This window comes from Hemiscyllium ocellatum, chromosome 2 (assembly GCF_020745735.1).
Source record: "Hemiscyllium ocellatum isolate sHemOce1 chromosome 2, sHemOce1.pat.X.cur, whole genome shotgun sequence".
Classification (NCBI taxonomy): Eukaryota; Metazoa; Chordata; class Chondrichthyes; order Orectolobiformes; family Hemiscylliidae; genus Hemiscyllium; species Hemiscyllium ocellatum.
In genome coordinates this window covers 29,762,192-29,789,713 of record NC_083402.1, presented here as the reverse complement: position 1 = coordinate 29,789,713, position 27,522 = coordinate 29,762,192, and the positions used below count along the sequence as shown (strand labels likewise).

At 41.5% G+C, this 27,522-nt stretch overlaps 1 protein-coding gene across 1 annotated transcript in view; it reads left to right on the top strand.

Moving 5' to 3' along the window:
* si:ch211-197n1.2 (EF-hand calcium-binding domain-containing protein 6) overlaps positions 1-27,522 on the top strand; it is a 105,831-nt gene that overhangs the window by 21,934 nt on the left and 56,375 nt on the right. The window contains exons 4-11 of the mRNA XM_060833940.1: positions 4,079-4,185; positions 4,557-4,657; positions 9,953-10,126; positions 12,023-12,160; positions 17,718-17,860; positions 20,991-21,133; positions 23,631-23,827; positions 27,146-27,253. Coding sequence (XP_060689923.1) covers positions 4,079-4,185; positions 4,557-4,657; positions 9,953-10,126; positions 12,023-12,160; positions 17,718-17,860; positions 20,991-21,133; positions 23,631-23,827; positions 27,146-27,253 — 1,111 coding nt within the window. The remainder of the gene's footprint in view (positions 1-4,078; positions 4,186-4,556; positions 4,658-9,952; positions 10,127-12,022; positions 12,161-17,717; positions 17,861-20,990; positions 21,134-23,630; positions 23,828-27,145; positions 27,254-27,522) is intronic.

The window sequence follows — 27,522 nt, the reverse complement described above, 5'->3', positions numbered from 1 at the left end:
ACAAACACCGACCCATCTAACACACTCAAGCTATAGCTTTCCCAGTCAATATCTGGAAAGTTAAAGTCCCCCATAACAACCACACTATTACTTTCACTCTTCTCCTGAATCATCCTCGCAATCCTTTCTTCTGCATCTCTAGGACTATTAGGAGGCCTGTAGAAAACTCCTAACAGGGTGACCTCACCTTTCCTATTTCTAACCTCAATCTAAACTACCTCAGATGGCGAGTCTTCATCCATCGTCCTTTCCACCGCTGTAATACTATTCTTGACAAGCAATGCCACACCTCCCCCTCTTTTACCCCCACCTCTGACCCTACTAAAACATTTAAACCCTGGAACCTGCAACAGCCATTCCTCTCCCTGTTCTACCCATGTCTCCGTAATAGCCAACATCGAAATCCCAGGTACCAACCCATGCTGCAAGTTCACCTACCTTATTTCATATACTTCTCGCATTGAAGTATACACACTTCAAGCCACCTTCCTGTTTACAGGCACCCTCCTTCGAGATTGATGCCATGTTCCTAACCTCCCTGCACTCACGGTCCTGCACCCTAAAACTACAGTCCAGGTTCCCATGCCCCTGCAGAGTTAGTTTAACCCCCTCCCAAAGAGCACTAGCAAACCTCCCCCCAAGGATACTGGTGCCCCTCAGGTTCAGGTGTAGACCATCCTGTTTATAGAGGTCCCACCTTCCCCAAAAAGAGCCCCAGTTATCCAGATACCGGAATCCCTCCCTCCTGCACCATCCCTGTAGCCACGCATTTAACTGTTCTCTCTCCCTATTCCTCGACTCTCTATCACGTGGCACGGGTAACAAACCAGAGACAACAACTCTGTTTGTTCTGGCTCTGAGTTTCCAACCTAGCTCCCTGAAAGCCTGCCTAACATCCTCATCCCTCTTCCTACCTATGTTGTCGGTGCCAATGTGGACCACGACTTCGGGCTGCTCCCCCTCCCCCTTAAGGACCCGGAAAATACAATCAGAGACGTCACGTACCCTTGCACCTGGGAGGCAACAAACCAATCGTGAGTCTCTCTCGCCCCCGCAAAACCGCGTATCTGTGCCCCGAACTATCGAGTCCCCAAAAACTATTGCTCTGCTCTTCTCCACCCTTCCCTTCTGAGCAACGGGGACGGGCTCCGTGCCAGAGGCCTGAACCCCATTGCTTATCCCTGGTAAGTCGTCCGCCCCACAAGTATTCAAAACGGTATACTTGTTCTTGAGGAGAACGGCCGCAGGGGGTCCCTGTACTGGCTGCTTCCTCCCAGTCCCCCTCACGGTCACCCATCTGTCTGCAATCTTTGGAGTTACTACTTCCCTAAAGCTCCAATCTATGACCCCCTCTGCCTCCCGAATGTTCCTAAGTTCATCCAACTCCCGCTTCAGTTCCCTGACATGGTCTTGGAGGAGCTGGAGATGGGTGCACTTCCTGCAAGTGTAATCAGCAGGGACGAATATGGCATCCCTCACCTCAAACATGTTGCAAGAGGAACATTGTACTGCCTTCACTGCCATCCCTCTAAAAGTAACCTTTAAAAAACTAGGTCTAAAGAATAAAACAAGCAAAATGCAGCACTTACCTGCTTACCACAACGGGTCTTATTATTAGGTTAGAGGAGGAGGGCGGGTGGGAGGCAGTACCCCTGTAGTGCCTCGGGTTCCTCTCCTGCGCGCCTTTATTGGGAAAACCTACCCAGGTAAGCTTGCGCTACACCAGCTTCTGGGTCCGCTCCGCACTGATCTGCCGAGAGAGTGAGCCTTAGCCTTCTAGATAGAAGTAGTCATGGCTTTGGAAGGTGCTGCCTGAGGAATTTTGGTGAATTTCTGCAGTGCATCTTGTTATGACACGGGGTAAACCCTCCTGCTAATTTAAACCTGACACACGGAAAAGCTCACCTCGCCTTCTAATCTATTAAAGTATGAGTGACAAAGAACTACCCAAATCCCACTATTTAAAGAAAAAAAAGCAATTTATTCTTTAACTCCAAGAAAAGAGAACATTACACAACAACTATCTACACTGTAAGCTTCCTTTGTCTGATCAGGTTATCTACCTCCTACTCATAGAGTCATAGATATGTACAGCACGGAAACAGACCCTTCAGTCCAACTCATCCATGCCGACCAATCTAGTCCCACCTGCCAGCACCCGGCCCATATCCCTCCAAACCCTTCCAATTCATATACCCATCCAAATGCATTTGAAATGTTGCAATTGTACCAGCCTCCACCACTTCCTCTGGCAGCCCATTCCACACACACACACACCCCTCTGCATGAAAATGTTGTCCCTTAGATCTCTTTTATATCTTTCCCCTCTCATCCTAATCCTATGCCCTGTAGTTCTGGACACCCGATAAAACTCCTGATCAAGATTTACAAAAAAAAGTTCAAAACCAGCCAGCTGCTGATCTTCCCTTTGTATCTTCCAGGGTCTTCTTTTCTTTGGTCTTCTGCTGCAAAGCTGAAAATGTGTTGCTGGAAAAGCACAGCAGGTCAGGCAGCATCCAAGGAACAGGAAATTCGACGTTTCGGGCATAAGCCCTTAATTTCTTGTTTCTTGGATGCTGCCTGACCTGCTGCGCTTTTCCAGCAACACATTTTCAGCTCTGATCTCCAGCATCTGCAGACCTCACTTTCTCTTCTGCTGCAAAGATCTTTCATAGATAAAGGTACCATTCAGAAAGCAAGTCTACGGGCAGTCTGTATTGATGCTCTTTGCCTCTCTGGCTAACTGTTCAAAATGCTTTCTTTTTATACCCCAAAATATAGGATCGTCTCATTAGTTTGTTGCCGTCAAAACTGTAAAATTCAAATTTGATTGGGTTTTTGTATCTTGGGTATAATTTAAATTGATTGGCTAAATTTGAATTGTGGTGGGGCATAGCAACTCAGCTTAGCTATTTGTTTCGCAGCCAAGTGTTACATTTTTAAATTTTTAAGCACATGCTGCGCTTGCAGTCAGTCACATGACAGGTTTGCCAGTTTTTCAACTCTTTTAAAGGTACAGTACACGCCTACAGCTTCATAACAATCTTCTGGATAGTATACACTGTTGTTACTGAGCATTGGAAGTGGAGGGAGTGGGTGTTTATGGATGTGGTGCCAATCAAGTGGGCTGCTTTGTCCTGGATGGTGTCAAGCTTCTTGACTGTTGTTGAAGCTGCGATTCAGGCAAGTGGGCAGTAGCTGAACTCAAAGGCCTAACTGCATTAAATGGGAAACTAGGCATGTATTTGAAGCAAAAGGCAATGGAGGCTAACTATGATAGACTTAGTTGAGGAAATATGGAATGGAGAATAGGAACCCAACATTAAACAGTTAGGTCGAATGGCCTGTTTCTGTGTAGCAAGTTGCATGTAGACCTCTATAAAACAAATATCTGGAAGAATAGCGAAACCCATTCTCAGTACTTTCATTGCCTAACCCTTGTTGTTGTTCTGCCAGACAGTTTGCAGCAGATTGCTTTCTCTTTAGCTTCAGTAGATTTTCATTTGCAAGTTTATGGACATGCTTTGCTCAGGTTCAATCAAAGCATTGTCTCTCTGTCCAACTCAGTTTTACTGAAACTTAGAAATGAAAATGAATGTGTGATATTGGAAGAATGAAATAAGAGATGTAGTAAAATGTTAATTTTCAGCTGTGAACAACCCTTTATGCTACTATTCATTCCAGAGTCAGGGGTTTTGATATTTTATAAGTGCAGCTGAATGACTCTCCTACTAAATGTCTTAATGGCTGCAAGATGTAATTTAATTTCTTGAATTATTCTTGCATCAATCCTTTTTTACATGTAGTCACTAAGTTCAAATCAGTTTGGAATGTACTTGTCAGTTTGCAGCTGAGGACCTCTTAACACATCTAACAAAATACGATGCCTGATGTATGCTTGCACTCGACATAACATTTTTAAATATTGATGGATTATTAGATAATATCATGTGTACCAAGAGATAGACAAAGCTAAAGGACATATAGAGTCTTTCTCTATTTTAAAAAATGGTGTTCAGTGATTGATGTCATATAATAAAAACAGGCCTATATATTTGCTTGCATCTTACTATTACAGGTCAGCGAGCAGATCTGGAAAATCGTACAGACAGCAGAATGAGCCAGAGCAGCAGGATAAGCAATAGATCCCGCCCTGGGACCCAGCTCAGGATTGAGATCGATGAGGTACTTGTTAGGATTTGGCAGACTTTCCTAATGTCATTTTCACCTCCTATCCCTTCGTACCTGTAGTGATTGGGACCATGACCATCGACTCTGAGGGCCTTGCTCGGGGTTGTTAACTAAGGCCAATCGCTGAGCTCTGGCTGGAAGATATAAACAGGAGATTCAGAAGGTCTCCTCAGTCTAGGGACTGACTCTGAGCTGGCTGGTCAAAGCCCATGTACAGTGCATATGTAGATAAGGGGTGAGTTGGTGATGGGATACTGGCCTATGTGCAGTTATTTGAATACCCTTTTCTAATTAAGGGTCATTTGTATTATTCACCAACTATGGAAGCTATTCAAAGCTGTTACTTCAATTCTCCTGTTTTACAGCTAGAACATCAACTGCGTGAGAAAATAATATCCAGCGGCTACTTTGCAGTAAAACAGCTCTTTAAAGCTAATGATCCTGAAGGAAAAGGACAGCTTAACAGGTAAATCAAAGGAAAGATTTACTGACATTGGAGGCAGTCCAGAGGTAGCTCACTTGGTTCATTTCGGTTATGGAGGGATATTCGTACAAGTTGAGGTTGAGTAGGTTGGGCCTGTACTCAATGGAGTTTAGAAGAATGAGTGGAGACCCTATTGAAGCATGTATGATTCTTTGGCAGCTGGACAGGAAATGTGCTTCCTCTTGTGGGAGAGTTTAGCTTATTATTTCAGAATGAGTGGTCATCCATTTAAGACGGGGTGAGGAAGAATCTTTTCCCTCAGAAGGTAGACAATGTGAAGAATTCTTTACCACAGATGTTGGATTGTTAAGTTTATTCAAGACTGAGACTGACCGATTTTTAATCAGTAAAGAAATCAAGGATTATGGGGAAAAAGTGGAGAGTGGAGTTGAGAATTTTCAGATCAGCCATAGTCTTATTGAATGGTAGAGCAGATTTAATGGGCTGAATGGCCCACTTCTGATCCAACATCTTATTGTCTTATGGTCTAAATTGATTATCATGATCACAACGAAAACAAGCTGTGAAGGGTAAAAAGCCATTAAAAAGAAGATGTGAAGAGATTGATTAATAAATTATTCATTCTCCTAGGGATGTTCTCCTTATGGTACTGACAAAATTCTTGGGACGATTTATCACACCAAGACAATATCAGCAACTTCTTTTGAGGTGGGTAATTTGAAGCAGGTTTTTATTACAGAGCAGATGTAGCAATGTGATATTTGATCTTCAGTTTTAAGCAAAATAATATCTTCAGTCAATCAATTTTTTCCAAAGCTGGGTTGTGTCTGGGGTGCCCGGTTTCAAGTGGAGAGGATTCATTTTGAAAGAAATATAAGACTCGTACACCTTGAGGGTGAAACAGAGGTGTAATGTGCTTTTCCATAATCATTTGTTTAACTTAAGCTTATAATTGGATCCAGCCAAGGAGTGAATTACTGTTTGGAATAAAACCAATTGTCTAATTTTGTTAGAGAGGCAGGAGAAGCTGTAAATAAAAATGTAAATGATGCTCTGCGAGAGTACCCCACAGAAATTCAACCCACAGATCAATAATCTTAGCTCGGCTGTTCACAACCCTCAACAGAATGTACCGTGCATTGATTTTGTTGATGTCTGTAAATAAAAGACTTGGTAAAGATTTCAGATTTCCCTGTTAGTTAAGACACTTAAGATACATGAAATCAAGGCAGGCATTAATGTCATGAACAATGCTAATATCCTATTATAATAGAAATCAGAATAAAATAGACCATAGTTTTCACTCACTCATGTGATGTGGGCTTGACAACAATTGTTGCCCATCCCAAGCCAAAACAGAGGTAGTCAAGAGTCAACCACAATGTTGTGGCTCCGATGTTATATGTTCAGGATAACAGATTTGGGGTATCACAGCATTTGATGATAGTTGTCATGGTAGGTTTCTGAGACTAGATTTGACTTCCATAATATATAATTGAATTCAAATTCCACCAACTGCCATGGTAGGATTTAAATTAACATCTCCACAGCATTACTCTAGGCCTTATTATAACACAGGAGAAAGTGAGGTCTGCAGATGCTGGAGATCAGAGCTGAAAATGTGTTGCTGGAAAAGCGCTGCAGGTCAGGCAGCATCCAAGGACAGGAGATTCTACGTTTCGGGCATAAGTCCTTTTTCAGGAATGAGGAAAGTGTGTCCAGCAGGCTAAGATAAAAGGTAGGGAGGAGGGACTTGGGGGAGGGGCGATGGAGATGCGATAGGTGGAAGGAAGTTAAGGTGAGGGTGATAGGCCAGAGTGGGGGCTTCCTGACCCCACTGGTTCTCACCCACCACCCCACCTCCATATTTAACCTCCATATACAGCGTATCATCCGCCGTCATTTCCGCCACCTCCAAACGGACCCCACCACCAGGGATATATTTCCCTCCCCTCCCCTATCAGTGTTCCGAAAAGACCACTCCCTCCGTGACTCCCTCGTCAGGTCCACACCCCCCACCAACCCAACATCCACTCCCGGCACCTTCCCCTGCAACCGCAAGAAATGCAAAACTTGCGCCCACACCTCCTCCCTTACTTCTCTCCAAGGCCCCAAGGGATCCTTCCATATCCACCACAAATTCACCTGCACCTCCACACACATCATCTATTGCATCTGCTGCACCCGATGTGGCCTCCTCTATATTGGGGAGAAAGGCCACCTACTTGCGGAACGTTTCAGAGAACACCTCTGGGACACCCGGACAAACCAACCCAAACACACCGTGGCTCAACACTTTAACTCCCCCTCCCACTTCACCAAGGACATGCAGGTCCTTGGACTCCTCCGTCGCCAGACCATAACAACACGACGGTTGGAGGAAGCGCGCCTCATCTTCCACCTAGGAACCCTCCGACCACAAGGGATGAACTCAGATTTCTCCAGTTTCCTCATTTCCCTTCCCCTCACCTTGTCTCAGTCGATTCCCTTGAACTCAGCACCGCCTTCCTAACCTGCAATCTTCTTCCTGACCTCTCCGCCCCCACCCCACTCTGGCCTATCACCCTCACCTTGACATCCTTCCACCTATCGCATCTCCATCACCCCTCCCCCAAGTCCCTCCTCCCTACCTTTTATCTTAGCCTGCTGGACACACTTTCCTCATTCCTGAAGAAGGGCTTATGCCCGAAACGTTGAATCTCCTGTTCCTTGGATGGTGCCTGACCTGCTGCGCTTTTCCAGCAACACATTTTCAGCCTTATTATAACACAGTCTGCTCCCCCCACCCCTGCATATACAACAACAAAAGCTGTCTAAGAAATCATACATTAGTGTTCTACAGATATCAAACACCAATATTGTATACCAGTACAGTATGGATTTCATTGATCCAGACATCATATTGTAAATATGTGCAGTGGTCCATATAGTACTAATGTGGTACAATGTGGATGTCTTATCTTAGAGGTATTCTACGTCAGTACTTTGCAGGTTTCAATTTTGTACAGTGTGGAAGTTATCCAGCATAACTACAATATCCAAATACAGAGCAAACCAGTAGAGTGCAGAGATTGTATATTGTTAAATCAAATCTGGAGAGTTGAATAAATTCCTCTCTCTTCATTCCTAAGGATGATCATAATAGTTTGAATTTCTAAAAATAATTTATTTTCACTGCAATATGTGCTTGACTTTGTGTAAAACTATAAAGCACCAAATTAACCAGATCTCACTTTCTAAAAAAAATCATTCAGTTGAAAGTATAAACATTATTAAACCGTAAAAGTTGCACACTGGGAGGAAGTGGAATTGAAAAAGGTTAATGTCCATGAGTAAAATGAATGATATTCTGTGGTTTCTTTGGGAACTCTTGAGGTTCTGATGAGGTTATGGCCAGTGCCAGCAGCCTCTGTTAAATTACAGTCAATGCTTTTCTAAGATGGGTGTTATGATGCTTGAAGTGCATTAAGTTTTTAACTTTTCCATCTCTGTGATTTAACAAACTGTAACAGAGTCAGAGCCAATTTTGAAATAATTGTTGAGAGAGAGATGCTGCAGATTTACTCAAAACTTCTGTAGCCACTGAACAAACTTATAATCAAAGCTTTTCACAAGAGGGAATTTCAATCATGTAATTGTTGATCATGGTACATAATGGGATGAAGGAGTTTAGGTCTCCCATTGTCAAAGCTATCAAGTTGCTATTGAAACAGACAGGAAGGTCCTCAGCATCTTTTCCTTTTGCCTAATGGGTTTCGGTAAGTTTTCTTTTTTGAAATGTCTGTTACTTGTTGTTGTTTCAATTATCTTAATGCCAATCAGTTGCTTAAGAATGTTGTTTTTGCATTCATTTTTTATTCCCTCTGGAGGTTAGCCAACCTGCAGGTCAAGTAGTCTCTGCAGCTGCTTAAAAGCAGAAGGTGCTAGTTCATTTAAAGGTGAAATTAAAGTCCTAAATATTGACTCAGTTGATATAATTAAATATTAATAGTCAATATATTGCAATATTCATGACAATATCAGTACAGTGTTGATATAGTATAGATGTGCTGATCTGTAAGGGCTTCATGTGGCCGGTTCTTGAATTCTGATTTTGTTTTAAGTCTCAATTTATCCATCATCACCACCTGAAAATCAAAATAGTCTACTTTTATCAATGGGATGTTAAAATTAAGCAATCTTTAAACATCTCATTGTTGCTCTACAGACCTGTGTGCTAATTTGTATCTCATCTCAGCTCGCTCATTCTTCACCTTTCAAAAATCTGCCTGAGTTGAATCTGATGTGTTACTTTCTGTACCAGCCTATATCCTCTCCATTTGGGACTTGATTCTTATTGTATCCTTTAACTGAGATGCTCACCCCATTTAACTCATTCATGGTATCACTATACAGCAAAATATGCCCATCATGGTAGGATCAGTTCTTTGAAAGATTTCTTCAATCAATCCTACTCCCCAACTCTTTTCTCAGAGTCTAGGCAAGTTTGCTCCTCAAGTTTCTAGCCAATTCCCCTTTGAAAGATTTTGCTTCTTCCACTCTTTTACGCAGCACCTAACCAGATCACCGTTCACAAGGTAAAAATGATATTTCCTCAGGCCATGCACCCTGAGCAATATCAACGAGGTTATGATGGAGCTACGTATAGTGCTAGTTAGGCCACAGCTGGTGTCATGTGTTGCAACTCTAGTCATCACACTATAAGAGGGATGAGATTGCACTTGAGAGGGTATAGAAGAGATTCACCAGGATGTTGCCTGGGGCTGGAGTCATTCAGCTATGACGAGACACTAGGTTGGTTGGGGCTATTTTCCTTAGAGCGGAGAAAGCTGAGGGGGAATCTGATTGAGGTGCACAAAGCTCTGAGGGACATCAGCAGGCTCGATAGGGAGAATAGTTTCCCCTTAGTAGAGGGGTTATTAACTAGGGGGCACAGTTTTAAGATAGGGTGCAGGAGGCTTCGAAGGAAAGATTTTTTCACACTGAGGATTGGGTAACTGGAACCCACTGCCTGAAAGATTAGTATAGGCAGGAACACTCTGACATTTAAGAGCTTCTTAGATGACCTCATGAAACACCATAGCATCCAAAGGCAATGGCTTGGAAATTGGGATGAGAATAGATAGATTGACCAGCATGGTCAGGATGAGCCAACAGACTTCTTTAAGTGCTGTAAACATTTTATGACTCTATCTGAAACCAGCAATATTGTAATAGCATCAGCTGCAATGTAGCAAAAAGCTGAAATGGAACATCATACCAAAGATGCAAATAAATACTAATGGTATATGTATTTTTAACAATCGCTCTATTCAGGTTCAAGCTCAATGAAAAGACAGTCATTAAATGTGAAGACTTTTATGCGGCTGCTAGAGATCCTATCTCAATGAGAGCAGCCTCTTGGCTTGATCCTGTGACCCGACACAGTGACAAGGTTCTGGCAACTGCCTCCCAGGTGCACTTGCAGCTGAAGGATAAAGTAAAGCAGAGGTAGGAATCATGGCAGAGATCATTCATCTGCCTAAATGAAAGCAAAATATTGCAAATGCTTGTCATATGAAATAAAAAAACAGAAAATGCTGGAGAAACTCAGCAAGTCTGGCAGCATTCAAGAATGGATACAATCTCAACTGCAGAATTGAAGGAGTCATTTTTGTTTCAAAGTGTTAACTCTCTTTGTCTCTCCACATATGCTGCCAGACCTACTGAATTTCTCCAGCACTTTCCAAATCTATTTTCATCCATATGCTTGACTGATTCATAAGCAGCGCTCAGAAAATAAGGCAGCAAGTATTTAAAATCTGTTTTATTTATTTACAAATCAAAAAGAGGGAAAGTAAGAGCTTACGTTTCTCTAGCACCCTTTGCAAACTTTGTGGGATATCCCAAAAGTGCTTTTGCAACATAATCACTGCTTTATTTCAGGAAATACTGGAGCCAATGTGTTCACAGTAAACTTGCACAAAAAGCAGTGAGATACTGGCCACATCATGTATTTTAGTAATAGAACATAGAACATAAAACAATTCAGCGCAGAACAGGCCCTTCGGCCCTCGATGTTGCACCGACCTGTGAACTATTCTCAGCTCGTCCCCCTACATTATCCCAAAATCATCCATGTGCTTATCTAAGGATTGTTTAAATCTCCCTAATGTGGCTGAGTTGACTACATTAGCAGGCAGGGCATTCCACGCCCTTACCACTCTCTGCGTAAAGAACCTGCCTCTGACATCTGTCTTAAATCTATCACCCCTTAATCTGTAGTTATGCCCTCTCATACAAGCTGACGCCATCATCCTAGGACAAAGACTTTCACTGTCTACCCTATCTAATCCTTAATGTTGGCCAGTGATTAAATATTGGCAGAACAGTAGGAAAAATCCTTTGTAAATTAAGCAAAAACGCTGCAGTGTTACTCACTTAATAATTGTTAAAATCGATTGATTACCTTAGTACATATAGTCATTGTAATAACATGATTGTACTCAAGGCACTTTCCGATGAAGTCACTTTTGATTCTTCATTATATCTGTTTAAGACCAGATAATATGTCCAGCTTCTATTTTGAACAAAGAATATGTTTTAATTGACTACAAAGTGGATTTATTTCCAAATCCATATTTGCTGCACATGCAGATATGTAGGAGAAAGTGAGGACTGCAGATGTTGGAGATCAGGGTTGAGAATGTGGTGCTGGAAAAGCACAGCAGGTCAGGCAGCATCCGAGGAGCAGGAGAATCAATGTTTCGGGCATAAGCTCTTCAATGTTCCTAATTCCAGGTTCCTGATGAAGGGCTTATGCCCGAAACGTTGATTCTCCTGCTCCTCGGATGCTGCCTGACCTGCTGTGCTTTTCCAGCACCACACTTTCGACCTACAAACCTATAGTCATATTAAGTTATTCACAATGCATATAACCATTTAGCTCTGGGTTTCATCCTTGTAAATGTTTTTCACACCTTTTCCCATGTCTTCTTTATACAAAATAGAAAACATAACCATGCAGAGAATGTGTTCGTGTGTGAGTACTCCAAAGTTAAGATGGTATAACAAAGAATGAAGAAAGCCTAGTGTCTGTCATCATGAATCTTGCAACTTAAAAAGCAGTTGTCAGAAAGGTTTATTTTGGAACAAACAGAGATTGCTGGAGAAACTCAGCAGATCTGGCAATGAATCCAGTGTCACTGTTCTTCAGAACCACAGATGCTTGAGTTTCTCCAGCATTCTTTGAGTTTGTTTCCAGCATCTGCACTATTGTGCCTTAATTTGAGATTTATTTTCCAGACTGATTAAATGTCATGTAGGTATGATATGAAATCCTGTTCTGTTCTGTTGGAGAAGCATATTTTCTCCTGATTCTATCTGTATTTCTCTCTCCAACATTAGGCTTTTGGACCTGACTGAAATTCTGCCTCAGAAGAACATTGAAGGGCCTGTTCGGATCCTGGTTCCTGAGTTCAGGGACATGCTGAAGCAACTGGGGTACCACATGGAAGATGACGAGTTTGAAAAATTGTGGAGAAAGTTAGTGTGGATCATTCATCTGATCCTTTTTCCTCATTTAATGTTCATTTAGAAGGTAGAATATATGTGTGTGTGTATATATATATACACACATATATATATATATAAAATATATATACATATATATGTGTGTGTTCAATATAGAAGGTACAAGCTTGTAAATAAATGCTTAATTAATTGGACATTGTTAATTTGAGTTCCAGTAGTACAGTGAAAATATTAAACTACAGATTATAGATTCTGAGCAAATAATAAGCAGAGGCATTTTGCATAAATCAAGTGTTTATTTGTTCACCAATATTGCAATATTTGATTTCAAGTATTGAATCAATATTTTGAAGATAGTTTTGTCACCAAAAATGTCTATCGCAAACAATTTTAAAAGAAATTTTCTGTGTTTTTTTGAATTACTTTATGCTGATGTTTGTGTTTTTCTTCTGACTAGTGAAGGCTTTGAAGAGCTGCTAGGTCAAATTGTATAAAATTACTGCAACCCCCACCCCATTACCTACCAAAAGTTCAGATCTTCAGTCTCAAAACATTGATAGATAGAAAATGATGTGCAGCAAAGCATTAATATTTCTAACATGTGCTCCATTAAGTGACACTCATAGGTTTGACGCGAATCCATTCAAAATGTGAGCAAGATGAACGAGAAGTTCAGTGGAGTTTTGGAAATAATGAATTTAATTCTAAAAACCCATAGATGAGATATTCTGGCAGAAATGCATTGACCTCTGGCACTGACTCTATTAGAGTTCATAGGGTCACAGGGATATGCTCGAGTTTGTGTGGTAGTGACAAACACTGGCAGCATCTCAGTTGCATTTGCAGAATCCATGTCTGAAGAAGAGAAGAGGCCCAGATGTGGGGTGAAGGAATGCTGGATCCTTCATCTCCCAATTGGAAACATTCTCAAACTGCTCAACATGGTGCCCATTTGAAGTGAGAAACTGGCTTCTCTTCATCAGTCAAATCCACACCGTCAGCTTGGGCTCCCAGATAGCACTCTTTCTATTGCTGAAAGGATTGCTATTCTGAATCTTAACATCAACTCTATACCATATCACCGAAGTGTCTAAAAAGCAACAGCTGCCAACCTTGGGAGATTCCCAAACCTTTCCAATGCTGCTTCTTGTTCAGGTTCTTGTGTGCAGTGGGTGGAGGCTCCACCCCCACCCGGCATCCTGTAAATCCCAGTCAATGTTGAGGTTCTGTGTATCTAGATCATTTTCAAATTTGCAGTCCTCTCATTGTGTTCCAAAATACTGTATTATACAGTACACCAAAAGGACTTTCGAAGTCTTGAGTCTCCTGTCTCTCGCATTAATATCCTAGAATCATACAACCCCTACAGTGCAGAAAGATGCCTTCCAGCCTATTGAGTTAGCACCAACCTTGAGAGCGTCAAACCCAGACCCAGTCTCCTACCCTTTCCCCATAGCCCTGCATTTACAAAGCTTAGATTGAATTGAATCCTTTAGATAAGCTAATGTTCAGTATTTGGAATGAATATTTCAAAAATGAGCTTAGATTTGCACTCTTTCTGAAATATTGATTGCTTCTGTGACTGTAGGGAACAAAATTCAATTGATTCAATTGATGTAAACATTAACTACAAATTGTAGTTTTTGCTTAGAAACCTTATCCTTTCTAACACAAATGCATCTTGCCCATATGTAAGGAATGTGGTAATCCAAAAAGCAAACATTAAAGTGTTATCCCAAAGTGAGGTCATTCCCCTTGTGTGCAATGTTGGCAAAGCGCAAGTTCATAGCCAGAGTATCAGAGGTATAACAGCGTGGAAACAGGCCCTTCAGCCCAACCCTTCCATGCCGAACAGCTTTCCTAAACTGAACTCATCCCATTTCCCTGCATTTGCCATATCCCTCTAAACCTTTCCTATCCATGTACCTGTCCAAATTTCTTTTAAATGCTATAGCTGAATTTGCCTCTACCACTTCCTGTGGCAGTTTGTTCTATATGTGCTCCACCCTACATGTGAAAAGTTGCTCCTTAGGTCTGTTTTAATTCTCTCCCCTCTCACCTTAAACCTACGTCCTGAAGATTTGGACTTCCCTACCCATGGAAAATAACCTTAGCTATTCACCCTTCCTATGCCCTTTATAATTTTATAAACCTCTATAAGATTACCCCTCAACCTCTTATGCTCCATTGAAAAAAGGACCCAGCCTATCCAGCCTCTCCTTATAACTCAAACCTTCCGGTCTCAGTAACATCCTCATAAATCCTTTTTTGCACCTTTCCTTCCTATATCACGATGACCAGAATTGTATGCTGTACTCCAAATGTGGCCTTCCCAATATGTTAACTACCCCTACCATTAACTGCGTAAATCCTGCCCTGGTGTGTGTTATGCAACACCTCACAATTATCTGTGGCTGGGTGGCAAAGAATGCATTTGGCACACTTGCCTTCATTGGTCAGAGCACTGAGTACAGTAGGTGGGACGTTGTGTTATAGTTGTTAAGATATTGGGAAGGTCACATTTAGAGTATTGCATACAATCCCTCAGCCCACTAGCCCAGTTGTCTTGTATGCTTTGCTTTCATGACTATAATTACTCTGATCTGATTCATGGTTGATTTAAACTTAAATGCAGAGGAGGGTACGAGTGGAAGAGAGGCAGGTAAGAGGATCCAAAATGTTGAATGTTGCAAGCATCTAATAGATTCAATTTTCTTTTTATTTATTGTTTCTTGGGATGTGGGCATTACTGGCTGGTCAGCATTTATTGCTCGTCCCTAATTGCTGCAATATTCGTAGCCTCTGACCTCCGATTGCAGCCATTGTGTTTATTTGTTGAGTCCATTTGCATTTCTGGTCATTGGTAATCCCAAGGATATTGATAGTGATTAACACCATTGAATGGCAAGGGGTGGTCTGTATAGACGAGTACACAGACTGCAAGATAAATGAGTGTACTGATTCTGAAATTGAACTATGGGTAGTTGAGTTATAGTGTTGCCACTATTCCTTCTTTCTAAGTTGGGCCTTTCTCAGTATCAGTGGCATGGGATAGACCATAGGTGAGTCTTAACAAGAGAGGACACTTGCTTTACACAGTGCGAAGTAGTTTATTGCATGATAGCAAAAATACAACTAGTTAAACATGATTACTTAAGACTATCAAGAGCCAGGACTGTCTCTTCTGACCTCATTGGGATCTCTTACAAGGATGTCTGCCTGATTTTAATCCCATAGCCTGTGTGATGCCAGAAGAATAGATGGAGCCCAATGCAACTTTAATAAGATTAGAATATCTACCCAAGGCATTTTTTCCCATAATGTTGCTACCATTTATGCATTAATGAATATAACTACATTTATATTTACCACTACCCATCACGTCTAAAACTCTGATTTCACAAATGGAGTGATCTGAAGATTGCACAACTCTTCCAAAATGCAATCCCTTCTAACTTGGAGGATTGATATGTCTTTGGCTTGAGAAATGTTGGCTTTGATTCTAATATTTTCTGTAATCATTTGTCCACTGGAGGAGCTTTAATCGCTTGCATGTCCTTCATGGAGAATATTAGTGTTGATAAACTCGGCAGCTCATTCATTATCTTAGTTAGAGGGCATTTCAACTTCTGGATTTCCTTTATAGAAGACCTTTTACCTGTTAATTCATGTAGTCATCCTATAATCTCATCAAGATGACTTTAATCCGGTGAATGTTCATCATGGAAGATAGCTGCTCAGTAGAAGCTGAGATAGAACATTGCCTCAGACATGTTACTCTCCCAGAGTCACATTGGCACTGACAATTCTGTGTGAGAGAAAGTGTCTTGGTGATCATAGGAATGGAATGCATTTCTTCTGGTTGTGATAAGTCTGTGGCTTCTTTTCAGTTGACATTAACTCTCTTCAGTTTGGTTTTAACCCTGGGGCTATGAATATCAATTAAGCCCCTACTGGTTACCCCTTGAATAGTTGGTCAACAAGACTTTGTTTCTGGACCAGTTGTTCTTGTGGAACTAAAGAAACCGAGTAAAAAGTGAAGTCTGCAGATGCTGGAGATCAGAGCCGAAAATGTGTTGCTGGTTAAAGCACAGCAGGTCAGGCAGCATCCAAGGAACAGGAAATTCGACGTTTCGGGCCAGAGCCCTTCATCAGGAATGAGGAGAGTGTGCCAGGCAGGCTTCTTAGCCTCCTCTGCTCTAAAGAAAACAAACCCAGCCTATCCAGTCATATCTGAGATTTTTCATCCCAGGCAACACCCTGGTGACTCTCCTCTGTACCTCTTCAGTGTAATGTCCTTCTGATAGTGTGGAGACCAGAACTGCACACAGTATTCCCTCTATGGCCTTACATCTTTATCTTAAACTTGATTGAATGAAGCAAGATCATTAAGGTAGTCTACTGGATGAGTTCATAAAATGTGTTTAGGACAGTTATTTAGAGCAGTATGTTCTGGAACTAATGAGGGAGCAGGTTGTTTTAGATCTAGTAATGTATAATCAGGAGAGGTTACTTAATGATTTCATTGTAAATGGTCTTCTTGATAATAGTATGATGGAATTTCACATTCAATCTGATTGTGAGAAATGCAGATCTGAAACTAGAGTCTTAAACAAAAACAATAATAAGAGCATGAAGACAGAGTTGGGTAAAGTGCAGTCAGAAACCAGTTTGGTAGAGAATGATGACTGATGGTAAAGGCGTTATTCCATAACTGTCAACAAAAATATATTCCTTTGAGAATTAAAGATTCTACAAGGACGCACTATCTGTGGCCAACTGAGGACTTTGAGGACAATATCAATTTGAAAGAGGGAGTGTACAACATTGTAAAGACTCGTAAGCTTGGGGATTGAGAACACTTAACCAGAAAAAAGATGATTAAAAGGATAATAAAGAGGGGAAAAGTGAAGAGAGAAAACTAGCAGAAGTATAAAATCCCTCGGTCATAGCTTTTGCAAGCATATAAAAAGGAAAAGAGTAGCTAAGGTGAGTATCAGTTGCTTTGGAAGGTGAGATCAGAGATTTGATAATGAGTAATGAGGAAGTGCCAGACACTTTGAACAGGTACATTGCATCTGACTTCACAGTAGACTAGAAGCATCCCAAGATTAATAGAAAATCAAGAGGGAATGAGGGTGGGAGTAAGTTTCTAGAGAAAATGATTTCTAGAGAAAATGTCCTCGGAAAGGTAATGGGACTAAAGACTGGCAAGTCCTCTGGTTCTGATGGCCTGCACCACTCACAGCCTTTTACAACAGGGTCTTATGTTTGAGTTGAAGATGAGGAACAACTTCTTCTCTCAAAGCGTCATTGATCTTTGGAATTCTCTTCCACTAAGAGCAGTGGAGGATATATTCAAGTCCAAATTTAATATGAAAGTCAATGGAGTGGCAGGAAAGTGAAGCCACAATCAGATCAGCCACAATTTTATTGGATGGAGGAGCAGGAACAATGGGCCAAATGGCCTACTGTTGCTCCTATTTTTAACAATTCTATGAACTAAGTCTATGATTTGATTCCAGACTGTTCTCTAATTCCTTTACCATGTCGCTTGCCATTCCAACAGATATGATCCTGACGGTATTGGTGTTATTAAAGGAGATGTACTAATGAGAAAGCTTGGAGCTGAATTCAGGAATGGAACAGCACATAACCATGAAGGTTCTGCTGGAAAGTTATCTGATCAAATGAGTTTGGAAGGCTCAGCAAGTAAGTGCCAGATCTATCATGTGAGGGGTTGGGCCAGAGTGTCGAGTAATTAGCACTTTGTAGCTCCAAGGCAGTTATGAAATATTTTAATCTGATCTTCCCATTCGGAAACTGACAGGATTGGATTGGAGTAAATACAGAAATACATCAAGTATGGCAGCATTTGCAGAGAGAGAAACAGAGATAGCACTTTGAATCTGTTTGACTTCTTCAGAATTGTCAGGGTTGGATTGCATGCTTGGTTTAAGTCCCACCCAACTTCAAATCATCTGGTTCACCTATGTCCTGTAGGGAACCAAATCTGCTGCCCTATTTTGATCTGACCTACATGTAACTCCAGACCCAAGTAATTATGATTGACTCTCAACAGTCCCCTGAGATGGTCTAGCAAACCACTCAGTCATATCAAAAAGCTCAAAAATGTCAAAGGAATGGAACTGGATGGAACATTTGGCTTAACCTGGGCACTGAAACCAAAGCAAACACAGCCTTGTTGACCTTACAAAGTTCTGCTTGTTAGTGCCAAAAAGGCCTGACATGATTACACTCATGGACTGTTTACAATGTTCAAGATGCCACCACCTTTGCTGGCTCTGCCTTGCAGGCAGCATGCAAAGAGCAACACCCAGAATCCCTTAAAAATCAGGTCTCAACCTAATAAAGGTATAGTACAGGTGTTCAAGCATCTTAGAAAGTGGCATAAGCAGAGATGAGCAATCTTACAACGGATGGACAAATCAGATCTAATCTGTGCTCCCCTGCCACACCCAGTTGTGAATAGTGGTATTAAACCACCCACTGGAGCAGGAGTCTGCACAAACACCCTAATTTTCAATGATAGGGGAGCCCTGTACATCGGTAAAAATGATAAGGTTTAAGTATTTGCAACAATCTTCAGCCAGGTGTCCAGTGAGTGATTCATCTTGACAATCTCCAAAAATCCCCAGCAACACAGATGCCAGTCTTCAACCAAATCAAGTCACTCCGTGTGATATCAAGAAATGGTTAGAGGCACTGAATACTGTAAAGGCTTTGGGCTTTGACAATATTCTGGCAATAGAACTGAAGACTTTCACTCCAGAACATGCTGAACTCCTCAGCCTAGCTGTTCAAGTACAGCTACATCAGCAAATACCCAACAATGCGGAGAATTCCCAGATGTGTTCTTCATATGAAAGGAGAACAAAGACAACCATGCAAAATACTACATAAAATCATCAGGAAAGTGGCGTAGAGGACCATCAACAAAGTGATCAAACAGGATTTGCTTAGTTACACCCTGCTGGCAACACTCAATTTGGATTCAAGCAGGGCTAATCAGCTCCTGACCACATTACAGTTTTGATTCAGCTTGGAAAAATGAGCTGAACTCCAGAGGCTCCTTAAAAAGCATCTTCCAAACCCATCACCACTTCTGTCTAGAAGGACAAGGGCAGCAGATGCTTGGGAGCATCATCTACTGTAAGTTCCCCTGCAAGCCACTCACCATTCTGAGTCAGAAATATGTTGTGGCTCCTTCAATAATTGGATCAAAATCCTGGAACTCCATCCCTAACAACATTGTGTATCTACCTATGCCAAATGGACCAGAGTGGTTCAGAAAGATAGTTCACCATGGCCTTCTCTTGGGAAACTAGGGATAGGAAATAAATGATAGCCCAGCCAGCGACAGCACATCCTGTGAATGAATTAAAAACCTGCTAAAAACAGTGTCCAACCTGAGCCCATCAGTTTTATTAACATGACCCCCAAAATGTGTCACAATATAGAAGAACAAAGTTTTTTATTCTGCCTTCTTTTTTGGATTTGATGGATATAATGCAGGTTGAAACGATCATGTTATCGACATAATATGTTGAATTCAAAACCACAACATGCAATAGTACATTATTGATTATGATATGACTTGTGGCTCAGTAACGCTGAATCTGCATAAATCTTTCTCTAGGCTACAACTAAAATATTGCATTCACTTCTGGTCACCACACTTTCATAAGACTGTGAGAATCCTTGGGAGAATGCAAAGGGGATTTACCAGAATAATCCCAGGGATGAAGGATTTTAGCTCCAAGGTTAGGCTGGAGAGACAGGGGTTGTTGTCCATGGAACAAAGGAGATTGAGGGAAAATTTTATTGAAGTCTCCAAGGTTATGATGGCATTGGATAATGTAGACAGAAAAATGCTGCCTCCCTTAATTGATGGTGCACATACTAGGGGACACAGAGTTAATATTTTTGTCATTGCGAGAATGTGAAAACAAATTATTATTGTGCAGTAAGCTCACTGCCTTTGAGATGGTGAAACAGAGATGATGAATGATTTTAAAAGGAAATAGGATGGGTACTGGTGGGAAATAAACTTACTGGCTCTTTGGATACAGCAGGGCCTGGGATGGGTGTTGCAATGCTCAATGAAAAGCTGGCATGGACTTAATGGGCCAAATGATATCCTTCAAAGCCTTTATCACACAATGACTGCAATGACTGATGCTTAGAGATGGATGATATTTTATTGATTTATTCTAATTGACAAGACAAAGTGGAAGACTGAACATACGACTCTAGGGTAAAATTGATGATCTGTGTAGAATTGTTTGGAATAGCATGTCTTCCATTGAACTGTTCTAATGCCTGTATTTTCTCCAGCCAAATAAAGTGATAAGCTGCTTTCATAAAGTTTGCAAAGGAGAGGTAGTGAGGGATATGTATGAGTTTATGTATCATATATAAATGTTTGTCATCCAAGATCTAACACATTCATTTTTATGATGTGTTAGAGATCCTGTAATCACAAAATAAGAAGGTATCTTAAACTATTTCAATAAATCAATGCAATTGTTGAAAAGGTCTAATGTATATTTCTGGCATTATTTTTGCCAATGATAGATTCACATGAATGGTAAAAAAAAATCAAATGGTAACAATCAGAAAGCCCAGAACCTGATTTTTTTTTTTTGCTAACATTTCTAAAAGATTCCTCAAGGCCTTTGCTGAAATAAAGCTGTGATTATAAAGTCTGAGTAATACAAAACTCAGAAAATCAATTGAATTTCTTCATGAAGCCTTTTTGGGGAGAAGCCACAATTAGATTATGCCACTATCCCAAAGTGTACATTACTGTTCTTTCCAGGACTGACCAGGACCCTGACTAAAGCAGAGCATGAACGGAACGCTTCTCTTCATATTGAAAAATGGCTAAGAGACAAGTTCAGGGAAGGTTATAACCTTATGAAAGAAGAATTTGAAAAATATGACCCAGAGGGAACCGGCAAGGTAAGAACTGTTTGGAGACAGAATTTTCGGATATTTCTTCAAGATTTGCTGGCCGGTAGGATATTGTGCGTGTGACACCTCCCCTCAGCCCCCACCCCTCCAACCAACCACCAGACCATGTCCTTTCAGTCAAGTAAATGGTTTCCTCCTACAACAGTGGCCAGGAGCAACAGTACCGCACCAGATGGTGAAACTGCTCACAACACAGCAACACTGCAGACTAGGAGCAATAATAAAATATGTATCTTTTCAGAGTGGGGGGGGTGGGGGGGGTGGAATCCTGGGGTGGAGGGTCAACGGGAGAGAAAGATAAGGAGGATCGGAGGCAAGGGCAGAGTAATTGTAATTTAAAGTGAGCTGGATATTGAATTGTGTTGAAATTTAGCTTAGAGTCAAATCATGCTTGGACATTACTATTGTGTCATTTGAATCTTCTGGCTACTTTTCACATCTGTTTGTAACAGCAACAACTTGTGAGTGTACATTGTACCTTTAATGGAATGGAACATCCCAAAGCACTTTACACATATCACTGTCAAACTTTGTTTGACAATAACCTTAGAAGACATTAAGCCAAACGTTGGTTTTCAGGGTGACCCAGAGGGGGAGAGGCGAAAAAAGGAGGATATTGCGTAGCTTAGGGTTTTGACAATTGAAAGCACAGCTGTCAACGGTGGGATAGTTAAAATCTGGAATTCTCACAAGGATAGAATTTGTTGAGCACAGAGATCTCAGGGAGGGGTGGTGTTGCAGGCTGGAGGTGATCACAGAGAAAGGAAAAGAGTTATAAACAAGGATGAAACTTTTAAAATCAGCACATTGCTAACCCACAAAAGCTGCGGGCACAGTGGAAACATACGAGTGGAGTCAGAAAGTGTGGCACTAGAAAAGGAAGGGCTTGTGCCCGAAGCATCGATTCTCCTGCTTCTCAGATGCTGCCTGACCGGCTGTGCTTTTTCAGCGCCACACTTTTCAACTCTGATCTCCAGCATCTGCAGTCCTCATTTGCTCCTAGTAGATGTCATGTGGACCTTGGTGTAGAGTTAGGGTAGACGGAATGGTGGTTTGAATGAACTCAGGTTTGCAGGTGGTAGTATGTGAAAGGCTGGCCAAGATTGCATTGTTGTAGTCAAGACATTGAAAAGAGCTTTTCTGGAGCAGATATGTTGAGAGAAGGAGCTAGATATGTATTTGTAGGTCTCAATACCATTGTTGGTATGGAAATATGAATCAGGGAACCATACAAGCTGATGCCAGGACCCAGAAGGTGATTGTTAAGGGTTCTGCTGATTGAATGGCCAATTCGGGGACTGCTGTCCAACAAATGCTGGGTTGGCTGCCAAGTCTAGAGGTCCATGAGGAGACCTTCAGCCCTGAGAGATCAATGACCAACCATCTAAGGTGGGAACTTCTATTGTCGGTAGGAGAAAGAAAAGTCACCAAAAAGTCATTCAAAGTCACCTGTGAGTAGTTACTACAAAATTTTGAAAACAAAATTGGCCATGGCTGCCAAGGTCTTCAATGTGTAGGGGAAGCTCTTCCCATGGACAGTAGTGGCTGAAGATGTGGCTCTATGTGGGAGTGGGGATAGGGGATAGAACACTTTCTCCACCATGCACCTTTAAATCTTCTCCTGTCACCTCCCTGCACCCCATGCCCCCTAGCCTGGAAAAATCCAGAAGCATAGAGTGGTCTCAGAAAACTCTTCAGTTGATTTTTTTAGCTACTTGAATTGATCATTCTTCCATGAAAATCACTTGGATGTTGTATCCATGGCGGGTAACCAGCACCCTGGCTGGTGATGGGAAATTGGGTGTGCAACACTTCTGTCCTTGTTTTTCTAGTTATAGGCGTATTTAGCCCAAGGGCAGAATGATGATACTAGGCTGGAACTATGGAGTCATTGTAATTGTCTGACTACGCAATTGAAATCAGGGTCAGATATTACATGAAGGTTGTGAATCATCTGGTTAAGCAGTTGCTAGGAAGAAAGGTAGACTCAAGGGCAAGGGAACAGAGTTTGTCGAAGGGAATGAGGATATTGGTTTCTATCATCCCAATATTTTGTTGTACTCAATTGCAAGGCAGATCTTGTCCTTTGCGCTGTCCAACAGTAAAATCATATCTGCTGGATGAAGAGTTACATTTTTGTATCAGCAAACTTGCACAGAATTTCTTCTACATGTTGTGTAATTTTCTTGCAGTTGGGATGCATATGTCTGGTGTTATTTGTCTCAAGCTGGCAATTGCATTATAAATGAACTCTCTGCCAGCACTGCAGTTATTACAGGACTACAAACTATAGGTATCCATAGGCAGAACTTTTCTTAAAAGCAGGGTATCATCATATTAAAACAGAGTACTATCTCCAACTAGTAAGTACCGTCCAACCAGTTTATATACGTAAAGCACTTTGTACCAAATGTTAACATCTATTTTAACCTAGATTTTTTTCTATATAAACTTACAGTATGCTTTTCTCCATCTGCAATCCCAGGTATTACACAGAGACTTTCTGGCAGTCCTGGCAATCTTTGGCCTCCACCTGAAAGATGAACATTTTAACCTGTTTTTGGCAAGATGCAGTCTTGAAAACAGCAAATCTGGGATCAAGTACATTGACTTCCTCAGAAACTTTCAAGATCGAAGTGAAAAGGGAATTCCGCATAAAATCTTGAACAACCCAAAGCACAAGTTAGTGGTTCCTCTCTCCTGACAATGTGCTTAACTCTATTGCACTGCCATTCTGATGCACCTCCATATTTCTAAAGCTAGAGAACCAAAGAAAGTCAACTTTGAAAGAAGCTAACTCATCCTCAAAATTACTGTCAACTCGACAGCAGAATTGTGTAAACAATCCTGAGACGTAAGCTGTGGCTGTACAAACCATGGCTTTGCCTATTTCAAGACACAGATAGTGAGTGAACATATATTGCAATGCAATATATGATTAATGCAATGCAATATCCTGATGAAGGGCTCTGGCCCAAAATGTTGATTTTCCTGCTCCTCGGATGCTGCCTGACCTGCTGTGCTTTTCCAGCAACACACTCTCAACTCTGGTCTCCAGAATCTGCAGACCTCACTGTCTCCTATATTGTAATGCAGTTTTATCATGTCAGTAAAAATGGAGAGAAGGGTCAGGTCTGTAGATTAGATTCCCTACAGTGTGGAAACAGGTCCTTCGGCCCAATCATCCACACCGACCCTCCAAAGAGTAACCCACCCAGATCCATTTCCCTCTGACTAATGCAACTACTGCTATGGGCAATTTAGCTTGGCCAATTCACCTGACCTGCCCATCTTTGGACTGTGGGAGGAAACTGGAGCACCGAGAGGAAACCCATGCAGACACAGGGAGAATGTGCAAACTCCACACAGTCGCCCAAGGCTGGAATCAAACCTGGGACCCTGGTTCTGTGTTGAATTTTGTCAAAAGATATTAACCTGCTGACTACTGATGGGTATCATAGCATCAATTAGTTACATTTGTATTTATGTAACATCTTTTCAAATACTAAAGACTTCCTAGAACATTTAAAAACGAGTATTAAGGAATGGATTCCATTTGAATTCATCATTGATGTTGTCCAGGAACTGGCAGTTAGCATTTTCCACAAAGCAAGATGTCCCAAACAGAAAACTGAATGACCATATAATCATGTTTTTAAAATTATGTTATTGGTCAGGGTATGCGGGGAGTCCCTATCCTTTGAGGCATATACCTGGGTCTTTATTATCTGCACAAACAGGTAGACAAGAACTCAGTCATAGTTAAGAAAAATCATCTCCGACAAAGAACCTCTGGGAGGCACCTCTGCATTAACAATGATGCATTCTTGGCTGAGAGTTCAGACACCTGTTAGAGTGTTGAAATAGCTGTGCCTCAGAGAAAACATTTCTTGATTGACAGCTTTGGATTTCTAATCTATCAATAGTACGATATTTATTTACATAAGATCCCACACGTGCCCTCATTTGCGATTTACTTGTTCATATAGTGGTTAGTATCCCGGGCTGTCACGCAGGAGACTGGGTTCAATTCCCTGATGAGGAGGGTTTTAAGGGGTGGAACAGTGGCTCAGTGGGTAGCACTGCTGCCTCACGGTACCAAGGACCCAGGTTCAATTCTAGCCTCAGGCGACTGTCTGTGTGGAGTTTGCACACCCTCCCTGTGTCTGCCTGGGTTTCCTCTGGGTTCCTCCCACAGTCCAGAGATGTGCAGCTTAGTTGAATTGGCCATGATAAATTGCCCATAGTGTTCAGGGATTTATAGGTTAGATGCATTAGTCAGGGGACATGTTGTGTAGTAAGGTAGGGGAATGGGTCTGGGTGGGATACTCTTCGGAGGGTCATTGTGGACTTGTTGGGCCAAATGGCCTGTTTCCACACTGAAGGGATTCTATGATAATGGGATTTCAAGTACTTGCAGTTATTGCTATTGACACTTTAAAAGACCTGGCTGATTGACACCATTATTGGCCTGAATGGAAGTAGCATTTTTTTTTCAAAAAAATTACAAGTTAGGAAAGATCGACTTTTTAACAGTTTTTGACACAATCTACTGTCACGATAGTATTTATTAATTATGTGCAGAATGTATCATGAGTGAATTAGCATGGAAGTGCCATACCTTTGTATGGAGGGCATGAGAACCCATGGAAATGGGTAGAGCAGCATAAATTGGTACAGAGCCAATGAGAGGCTTTGTGGTTTGGGTGGGGAGTGGGTGAGAGCGAGAGAGCTGGGATGTATTTTCAGAGCACCGAGCCGGACCTTTCGGCTGCTTCCCCTCGAGGGCTGGCAGCATCTGTGACAGCCTCCAAATTCTTTATGGGGTCAATGTGTTCAATTCCTGTTAACACCTACCCTCCTGGACTGTGGGCAGCTGCACTGAACCAGGACATTTCCTAACTCCTGCTGCAATCTTTGAAGATGGAAATCCAGGCCATTACCTTTAACCTTGCACACCTCTCCCTGTCTAGTTCATTTGTGGCTTGCATTTTTGCTTGAGGGGGGGGGGGTTGCTTAAATAGTGCCATGGGAGCTGTTCAGGCAGTTGAGCTGTTAAATTGAGTTTTTGTTTAGTATCTCTGACACCTTTTATTATTATGCCTTTTGGCAATACATTCTTGTCCATTTAGATAATGCCCATTTAGATTCAGACTCAAGTGGGATTTGAACTCACAACATGAAAATAGCCATCTCAAAATGGAGGTAACAGCCTCCTTTTCAGTTCCCACTGCAACATATAGATCCTCAGAGCATTGTTTGGCATCCAAATGCATTTCATATTGATTCTTACAGGTAACGGTGAAATTGCCACAGTGAGGGGGTGGGGGGGGGGGCTCTGTCATTAGCAAGAGATGGCTGGTACTGAGTTTAACCTGCAGGTCACGTCTCCTCAGGCAAGGGGTGACATTGAGAAGGCAGGACCTTTGTGGTGATCTCAGCCATTACAGGAACTGGATTTGCTGCTATTAGCATCACTTGCTAGCCACCCAGATAACCGGGTTAACCAGCCCCACAGCACATGCAAGTAACTTTCTCTCAGTTATCACACTCTTGCCTTTGAATCAGAAGTTTCAAGTCTCACTTCAGAAGCTTTAGAACAGACTGTAGACTGGCACTTCAGGACTGAAGCAGCTGCACATTCTGTGATGCCACCTTTCTAATGAGATATAAAACTGAGGTTCCGCTTTCAACCTCAGGTACATGTAAAACGTACCATAGCACCCATTTGAGGTAAAATAAAGAGTTCTTCCCAGAGTTTAGTCAATACTTGTTCCTATATTAACTTCACTTAAGAAAACATTTCATAGGATATGGATTGTTAATTGCATTTGAGAAAGAGGGGCTTGCTCAGCCATTTTAGTTACAAGTGAACCACAATGGGTCTGGAGTTACTTTTCAAGAAGCTGCACATCTGCTCAATATTTTAGTGGAATAAATGAACAGTTTTCCTATTTTACTGATTCTGTTTGATTTTAAAAATATATACTTTATTTCTAGGTTCAACTGTGAAGGGAGTGTCAGTTTGTGCTCCACAGTAACTGCAATTGAAGCAAAACTGACAAGGCTCTTTCAGTCAGACTTCCTGGCCCTATTAGCCACTTTTCAGTAAGTGCATAATTTCTCTTCATTGCTTTGAAAACTCATTTATCCCTTTTGCAAGTTCAAGTGTATCTGCACATGTTAAAGAATGTGTAGCTCAGTGCATCCACATATTAGGTAAATGCATTAAGTTTTTTATAAGATGAGGCTGAAGATAATGCATTTCTTTTATAATTTCCAGGAAGCAATTCCACAAATTCTCACAATTTTCACAGCACTAGCTTAACATTATAAGGTATAGGAGCTGAGTTAAGGCTTTGGCCCATTGAGTCTGT